The 9648-nt window shown below is 39.5% G+C and overlaps 1 protein-coding gene across 1 annotated transcript; it reads left to right on the forward strand.

Moving 5' to 3' along the window:
- The first annotated feature begins 206 nt into the window (after positions 1 to 206).
- LOC137712195 (uncharacterized) lies at positions 207 to 5719 on the forward strand. Its single transcript, XM_068451314.1, has 5 exons — positions 207 to 764; positions 1169 to 1351; positions 1507 to 1890; positions 5018 to 5212; positions 5318 to 5719. The coding sequence occupies exons 1-5, from the start codon at positions 207 to 209 to the stop codon at positions 5717 to 5719; spliced, it is 1722 nt and encodes a 573-aa protein (XP_068307415.1).
- Positions 5720 to 9648: the final 3929 nt, after the last annotated feature.

Consider the following 9648-nt stretch of genomic DNA (forward strand, 5'->3'; position numbering starts at 1 on the left):
TGATGGTGGAGGATGTTGTTATGCCAGCTGATCTTATCCCATTAGATATTGTTGATTTTGATGTGATTTTGGGCACGAATTGGTTGCATTTCAATCGTGCCAATATTGATTGTTACGGGAAAATAGTTACTTTCCATCGTCCTGGATTACCTGTGGCTACTTTTGTGGGTGAGCAAAGTGGGGTGAGACATGGCGTTATTTCTGTTATGCGAGCGAAAAGGTTGTTATCAAAGGGTTGCCAGGGATACTTAGCTTATGTGGTGTTGAACGATGTTGCTCTTAGTAGTGTGGAGGATATAAGGGTAGTCAAACATTTTCCTGATGTTTTCCCTGATGATTTTCCTGGTTTGCCACCAGACCGAGACATGGAGTTCACCATTGATTTGATTCCAGGTATTAATCCTATATCCTTGACTCCTTATCGTATGGCTCCTGCTGAGTTTAGGGAATTGAAGGTCCAGTTGCAGGAATTAGTGGATAAAGGTTTTATTCAGCCTAGTACTTCACCTTGGGGAGCTCCAGTGTTGTTTGTGAGGAAGAAAGACGGAACTTTGAGGCTATGTATTGATTACCAGCAATTGAATTGGGTAACAATTAAAAACCGTTATCCATTGCCGCGTATAGATGATTTGTTTGATCAGCTTCGAGGTGTTTGTGTATTTTCCAAGATCGAATTGAGGTCTGGATATTATCAGTTGAAGATTAGTAGGGAGGATGTCCCTAAGACAGCTTTCAGGACTCATTACGGTCATTACGAGTTTCTGGTAATGCCATTTGGATTGACGAATGCACCAACTGCTTTATGGATTTGATGAACCGAGTATTCCAGCCATATTTGGATAGGCTTGTTATTGTCTTCATTGACGATATTCTGGTATACTCTAAATCTAAATCAGAGCATGTTCGACATCTTACTTTGGTGTTGAAAAGGTTGCGGGAACACCAACTGTATGCTAAGTTTAGCAAGTGTCAATTCTGGTTAGATTAAGTGGCATTTTTGGGGCACGTCATTTCTGCTCAAGGTATTTTGATGGATCCTCAAAAGGTAGCAGCTATGGAGAAGTGGGAGCAACCACGAATCGTCACTGAGATGAGGAGTTTCCTTGGTTTAGTAGGGTATCACCGACAGTTTGTTAAGGATTTTTCCGTGATTGCTTTACCACTGAAGAGGTTAACGAGGAAATATGTTAAATTTGAGTGGGATGATAATTGTGAGCAAAGTTTCCAGCAGTTGAAGTATTGTCTCACTCATGCACCTATCTTGGCACTCCCGAACGATAGTGGTGATTTTGAAGTCTATAGTGATGCTTCCTTAAATGGTATGGGATGTGTGTTGATGCAACATGATAGGGTGATTGATTAAAGCCTTACGAATTGAATTACCCTACGCATGATTTGGTGCTAGCGGCCTTTATATTTGTGTTAAAGTTATGGAGACATTATCTTTATGGAGAGAAATGCAAGATCTTTACGGATCATAAGAGTCTTCAATATCTTTTCACGCAGAGGGATCTTAATCTTTGTCAGCGGAGGCGGTTGGAACTGCTTAGTAATTATGATTGCACGATTGATTATCACCCTGGTTGTGCGAATGTGGTAGCCGATGCACTTAGTAGGAAATCTCAGGGCCGTATTAATGCATTGTACGCTGGTTGTGTTCCTCTTCTAGCAAACTTGAGATCAACTGGAGTGAAGTTAGAGGCAGAAGATCAAGAGGTGGCTTTACTCTCTAATTTTCAAGTTAGGCCAATTTTAATTGATCGTGTGCTTAAAGCCCAGATGGCAGATGAAGAAACTCAAGAAATAATCCAAGCAAGGAATCAGGGAAAGAGGAAAGACCTTAGAGTTCGTGAATCGGATGGCATGCTTATGCAGGAGAGTAAGATGTTTGTGCCTAATAATTTGGATTTAAAGAAAGCAATTCTTGATGAAGCACATATCTCGGCTTATGCTATACATCCAGGAGCTACTAAAATGTATCATACCATTCGACCATTTTATTATTGGCTGGGTATGAAGAGGGAGATAGCTGAGTATGTGAGTAGGTGCGCCGTTTGCTAGCAAGTTAAAGCTGAAAGAAAGAAGCTGTTTAGGTTGTTGCAGCCGCTTCCCGTTCCAGAGTGGAAATGGGAAAACATTACTATGGAAAGGCTTTCATCTTCAATATACTCCCATCCACATTGACGGGGGTCATGCTCGAACAAACCACCTCGAACTCCTTCAAGTGTTTGTTGGGGTCTTCCATAGACAAGCCATGGAACTTCGGAATATGGTGTAACAAACTGGATTTGAGTTCAAATTCCTCAGTCTTCCCCTCTGCAGCCATGGGGTATTGGATACAAAGAGGCAATGCATTATCCAAACCCGAGGCCGAAAGCTCCTTGATGGTTCTATTATCTGCTGCCATGGCTTGTTCTTCTTCAAAAATCTGATCCGTGGGCTTTTCTTCTACACCTACTTCGTCTTCTTCAAGCCCAGGTTGTGGTGGAGGTTGTGGTGGCTCTTGTTGACTCCTCGTTCTCCTCAAAGTGCGTTCAAAATCACCGTCAAAGTCGGAGATGTTCTCTATAATAGGCCGAGAGCGACGAGTCATACACAGTACCTAAAAAACAAGGAAACAAACAAACTAAGAATTTGAAATAAGAATGCACGAAAAACAAAATATAAAAATAAAGACAAAGGATTAGCAAAGTTGCTAATCCCCGGCAACGGCGCCAAAATTTGATGCGAGATTTTACTTGACACTCAAATTAAACCCTCGTTTGACAATTGTAGTAGAATGGATAAGTGAGGGATCGTTCTAGACCGGGGATTAGGAGGGCTTGCTAAAACCTTCTAAATTGACTTAAAAACATAAAAACTAAATTAAAATACTCTTAACAAGACTACTATGACTCAGAAAGGCTTTGAAAAACTCAAATTGTCTAAAACAATCAAATTGACTCAAATAGAAGCTAGAACTTGATTTAGACGAATTTGCAATTGTTTATGACTCCAAAAGCTTAAAGATACAAAAATAAAACAAATACGAATGATTAAGACTTAACAAAATAGGGGGGGAATTGTGGTTGGACGATATTAAATTAAAAAGACAGAATATAATTAAAGGCAAAATGTAAATATGAATGTGATAAAAATATGGATGATGGAATAGCCAAGGGGTTCTTCTCCACACATGTTACACTTGCAAAACAAAATTGATTCTCAGTTGGTCTTTCGATAAGTTGTGAAACTCAATGCTTCAAGTTAATTAGATCCGCTTAGATTAACTTTCAGATTTCCCTAAATTCGTTGGATTGAATGGAATACGCATTACAACCAAATTATTCTTAATCAAAGTCCCTAACTATGGAATACGCATGATAGAGACATTCAACAAAGATCATTAAGTTCAACGGAAATCATAAACATCGACGAGGCATTCGTTACTATGGAATACGCATGAAACTTATGCCAAGAATTCGTTTAACGCGATTGTTTATAAGCAACCTCCACTACTTGTGAATATAAGTTCATAGCGATTAGGTGAAATTCACTTATATTCTAGCGTCATATTTATGCATGAAAATTAAGCTTGCAATCTCAATGAACATACATAAATAAGTTATCAATCAAACAGTTAAACGAATTGAATCCACAACTTATGAAATTCCAACCAAACGTAATCAATTCAAATTGCAAATATAAACATAGTTTCGAATCACCCCCTAGCTAAAGGGGGTTTAGTTCCTCATAACTTTGAAATCAAAGAAACACCTAAACATTCCAACAACTCAAACGTGAATTGTATGAACGTTTAGGCACTCTTCTCTTCCCTTCTCATACGTACAAAACAAAGAGAATTAAATTTAAACTTTGAAATCAAAGAAACACCTAAACATTCCAACAACTCAAACTTGAATTGTATGAACGTTTAAGCACTCTTTTCTTCCTCGTTGTTGTAGCACAAGGTCTAAGGTGAGCTTAAGGGCTTTAGGTGTATGTGGAATGGAGTAGGGAGTGGTTGGAGATGGAAGAATGAAGAGAAAATATGCAGAAAATGAAGTGGGACTCACGGCAATGGAATGGGTTTGTTGCTTGGTGTTTGTAACTGAAAATGTGTATGGAAGAGTAAGTGAATTTTGAGGAGTGTTGGATGCTTATTTATAGGTGAAATGGGGGAACAAAAGAGGGAATATTGCAGCTAGGAGGGGATGAATGATTATGGGTGCATGTGTTTGGAATAATGAAGGGGGAATGTATGTAATAAAACAACTAGGAAAAGTTATGGAAAGCTGGAAATGGGAGTGGGAACTCACGGCAAAGTGTTTTGGGGATGGTTCTTTGTGGTTGTGATGCATGTGATTGCATGTGTTGATTGCTAAGGTGTGTGATGATGAGTGTAAGTGGAATAAAGAATGAATGAAGGCATGTGAATTAGGTGGGAAAGAGGTGGAAATGGAATGTTATGCAATGATAATGTCTTGTAAAGATACTAATAAATAATGCATGTAGGGTTAGGAAATAAAATCATAACTTAAAGGGGAATGATTAAAGGGTGTTGAAAGGTTTTGCATGGCTTTGAAGTGATTGTGGATTGGGCTAGAGTTTAAGTACATGAAATGGACCCAAATTGCTCCCCCTTGCATGGCAAGGAATGGTGTTTGTGATAAGCCCAAGGCAAGGTGAATGTAATTGGGTTAGGGCCATTGTTTTGTGTCTTCAAGTGCATACAAGGCCTTCAAATTCGTCCATCCTCTTGGCTCCATGGATAAGCTATCCAATCCATGCCCAAAAATGCTCCAAATGGCCTCAAAATGCACTTTCTTGCTCCCTAGGCCCTTAGAACCTAAAAACACACAAAAGAAGCATAAAGGACTAAAATAACGAGAGAAACATAACGTAAATGCACGAGAACAAGCCACTTAAGTCGCATGAATATGCTCCTATCAGTACGGCATATCATCCTCAGACAGACGGACAGTCAGAGAGAACTATTCTGACGTTGGAGGATATGTTGAGATCTTCGGTGTTGCAGTTTGGCAATGCTTGGCACAAGAGGTTGGATTTAATGGAATTTGCCTACAACAACAGCTTTCATTCTAGTATCGGCATGTCACCATTTGAGGCGCTTTATGGTAAATCTTGTCATACACCCTTGTGCTGGTCAGAAGTCGGAGAAAGAGTTTTGGTGGGTCCAGAAATTATTGAGGAGACTACTCAAAATGTTCAAGTAATCAAGTCTAACCTGAAAGCGGCCTAGGATCGACAAAAGCGCTTAGCGAACCAGCATGCTGCAGATAGAGTGTATGAGGTTGGCGATTGGGTGTTTCTGAAGCTTTCACCGTGGAGAGGTGTTCTACGATTTGGAAAGAAAAGTAAGCTGAGTCCCAGGTATATCGGACCGTACATGATCACTGAGCGAGTTGGTCAAGTGGCTTACAGGCTTGAGTTGCCTTCTAAGCTAGCTAAAGTGCATAATGTTTTTCACGTGTCTATGCTTCGTCATTATGTTGCGGATCCGTCACATGTGATACTTCCTCAACCTTTGGAAATTAATTCGGATTTGACTTATGATGAAGAACCAGTAACGATTCTGGATTGGAAGGAAAAGGTTCTAAGGAACAAGACTGTGAATTTAGTGAAAGTTTTGTGGATGACTCATTTAGCGGAGGAGGCTACTTGGGAGACAGAAGATCGGATGAGAGATTTGTATCCTCGGTTGTTCTTTGATCGCTAGTGGTTGGTGTGAGTGGTTGTTATGAATTTTGATTTTTTAAGGTGGGTAGGTTGTGATAGCCAGTCCCGGATTATTCGTACTGCAGGGGTGAAATGATGATTTTGCCCCCAGTGGATAATTGTTGTTTATGTGGTTGTTTTGGGTGCTTGGTTGGTTGCATCTCAGCCACACATCCATCTTCATTTCCATCACCCTCTCTCGTTGACTCTCTCTATCCCAAAGCCTCTTTCTCTTTCTCTTCTTCTATACTTGCGTACGGACAAGACCAAATCCTTCGAAAACATTGTACATCGTGGTGGAGACTTAGACCATTGTGTTCGTGAGCTTCATACGAGTTCAACCATAACCATTTCAGGTAAGGAAACCTTTGTTTTCACGTCGAACCCGAGATGTTCAATTCAGGGTACTGTTCATCCACACGTAAAATCATGTGTTTTTGGGAATTTCAGGGTTGTAGAAAGCTTGGTGAGGTCCTTTGGAAGCTCGGGGTGGTTCATTTGAAGGTTTTGGACATCGGGATCATGAGTTGCATGTTTGGCCGGATTTGGTGAAGTTTTTCCGATGAGATTCCATTGGTTTTAGTGCTTGAAAGTGGTAAGGTTTTGTTCCTTTAGTTGTAAGCTTCATTTTGGTACCATTTTCGTGGAATTTGGGTGAAAAACGAGTGAGAAATGAAGTTTAGAAGTTTTTCCAGTTTTCCGATGATGGCGACGGCGCCAGAGGTTCGCCGGAGAAGAGGACGAAATATTCCGTCAGTTTGGACGGAATATTCCTAACGGCGTTAGGTTAACTATAACAGAATATTGATGTCGTTAGTGTGCCACGTACGTGCCTGCGCGTGGGTGGCGCGTGGGGGTGCGTGAGGCGTCGAAAAATTATTTTAAAAATATGTGAATGTTCGTGAGGTTAAGTAGATCACGTTGGTGTATTCATACACCCCATTTGAGCATTGTATGATAAGTTATTAACTAGTTTTGGTTTGTGCTTTAAATTAACGATTTTATAGTTGTTTCGCATATAGGTGAGACCTATCCCAAGGATGAGCGCAGTCACTCGAGGCAAGAGGGTTATGACCCTTCTACATACCAGTGAGTGGGCTTTTGGTTTCCGTATATACCTATATACTTGTGATTTTCCCAGAAAATGAAATGAAACGTTTATATGTTTTAAATGCCATGCATTGCGTTTGCCTATTTAATTATGCATTAGTAGTTGTGTGTGTGTATATATATATATATGTTTGGTGTTGTGGACGCACAGGTAAGTGCTAGGTAAGTTATGATTTATATTTGTGTTTAGTAGTGATTTGAGATGCATAGAGAGCTTATAACCTGCACCCCCGGAGTTAGTGCTCCCGCCTAGAGCAGGGCACAGTCCTTCACGTGATGTTCACCTCCCGCACCACACGTTCATCTTGGATCCAAGTTAGGTGCACAATCATGTCGTACAGACCACTATACGTGGTTCCGACTCGTAGGTGACCCGCGATTATTCGCCCAGTCTTCACGTGATCGTAGCACTTGAGCGTATTTATTTACACCGAGTTCTGTTGTACATACCACTTTAGGTGGTTCCGACTCATGTGCAGGTATAGTTAGTGAGTTGGAGATTTGAGCAGATTCAACCGTATAGGTCACATTAGGTGACTCCGGCTGACAGATTACGTGGCATTGATTGACATTACCTGAGTACTTACATTTTTATGTAGAGGCATTCGACATGGCATATTTATGAACATGTTTTCTATATATGTGTATATTCTATTTTCTGGGAAACTATACAGGTTTTACAACGAGAGGTTAGAACTTTGTTAATGAAATGGTTTTGAAAAGCTTTGTTTTTACCCACTCACACTTTCTGTTTTGCACCCCTCCAGGTTCTAGTTTGGATTGCTCTTTTGGTCGCTCTTGAGGGATTCTCGGCATATCTGACAGATTATCACCAGTGTAGGACCACCTCTGGGTGTGTTTCGTTAGTGTTTATTCCTCTGGACTGCACTAGGTCTTTTGTGCTCTGTGTATAGCTTGGTTTTTATTTATTCGTACTTTTGTTATTATTCTTAGCTTCCGCACTGTGTACATGGTTACGTCACTCTCACGTGACGGCCAACACACCCTGATTTTGGTCGGGGTGTGTCACTAGGACCATATGATTGAGTAATCAAAATATCAAAAGGTTATTTAGGTGTCAAAAGTGCACAGTTTTCGTATTTAGTGTGCATTTGGACTATTTTTGGCATTATTGAAAAAACAAATGAGCATGCGTTTGACACTGGTTGGAACTAAGCAAATAAACGCATATAATGCGCTATTAGGACCATAAGAATGAGTACTTATACGATCAAAAGCTTATTGAGTGTCAAACATACATAATTTTTCTATTTTGAGTGCATTTGGACTGTTTTCAACACTAATAAAAACAAACGAGTGTACGTTTGACACCGATTGAAACTAAGCAAATAAACACCAATAAACCACTACTAGGACCGTAAAATTGAGTTGTCATAAGATGAGAAACTTATTGGGTGTCAATATTACATAGTTTTTCTATTTGTTCTGCATTTGGGTTGCTTTTGGCAATAATAAAAAAACAAACGAGGGTGCGTTTTACACCGATTGGAACTTAAGTAGATATGCGTTTTACACCGATTGGAAATTAAGTAGATAAACACATATAATGTGCTACTGGAACCATAAGAATGACTACTCAGAAGATGAAAAGCTTATTGGGTGTCAAAAGCACACACTTTTTGTATTTTGAGGGCATTTGGACAGTCTTCGGTATTAATAAAAACAAACTACCATGTGTTTGATATCCATTGGAACTTAAGCAAATAAACGCATATAATCCCCTACTAGGACCATAAGAATGACTAGTCAAAAGATCGAAAGATTATTGGGTGTCTAAACTACAAAGTTTTTCTATTTGGAGTGCATTTGGACTGTTTCCAGCTTAATAAAAATAAACGAGCTTGCATTTGACACCCATTGGAACTTAAGTAGATAAACACATATAATGCGCTATGATAGGAGCATATTCATGCGACTTAAATGGCTCGTTCTCGTGCATTTACGTTATGTTTCTCTAGTTATTTTAGTCCTTTATGCTTCTTTTGTGTGTTTTCAGGTTCTAAGGGCAAGGTATGCAAAAGGATGCCTTTTGGAGCCTTTTGGAGCAAATTAGAGATTGGAATGGATATCATATGCTTGGAGCCAAGAGGATGGACGAAATTAAAGACTTGAAGTAGGAAAGTTAAATCCTAAAAGACCTCATGTTTAAGCATCATTGAAGACTCCTACGCATTTTAGAACACGAAAACAACATTCCTTGCAACCTTAGGACATTGTCGTGTGTTTCCTTGTGTCTCCCTTCCTTGCCATGCAAGGAAGGGCTTTGTTCCCTATTTTAAACACTTAAAGCATTCATTTATCATATCATTCACTTATTAAAACCATTCACTTATCACTTCCATTCACTTATCACTTATCACTTCCATTCACTTATCACTCACCACATATCATTCATTTATCACTTAACATATCATTCATTTATCACTTAACATATCATACACTTATCATAATCATTAACTTATCACTTATCATAATCATTCACTTATTCTTTCATCATTCAACCACCAATTCAACACATGCATTTCAAACCTTTCAACACCCTTTAATCATCTCCCTTTAAGTTATGATTTTATTTCCTAACCCTACATGCATTATTTATTAGCATCTTCACATGCATTCACACACACTTCACACAAACAAACAACTCAAAACCGTGAGCTCCCATTCCCTTATGCCATTTTCAGATTTCCACCCACTAACCTAGTCATCAACACATGCATTCCCTTCACATTCACCCACATGCACTCCCACTCTTTAATCATATGCACTCCCATCATAATTCCACCACCAATTCAGCCA

The sequence above is a fragment of the Pyrus communis genome, chromosome 13, assembly GCF_963583255.1.
Source record: "Pyrus communis chromosome 13, drPyrComm1.1, whole genome shotgun sequence".
Classification (NCBI taxonomy): Eukaryota; Viridiplantae; Streptophyta; class Magnoliopsida; order Rosales; family Rosaceae; genus Pyrus; species Pyrus communis.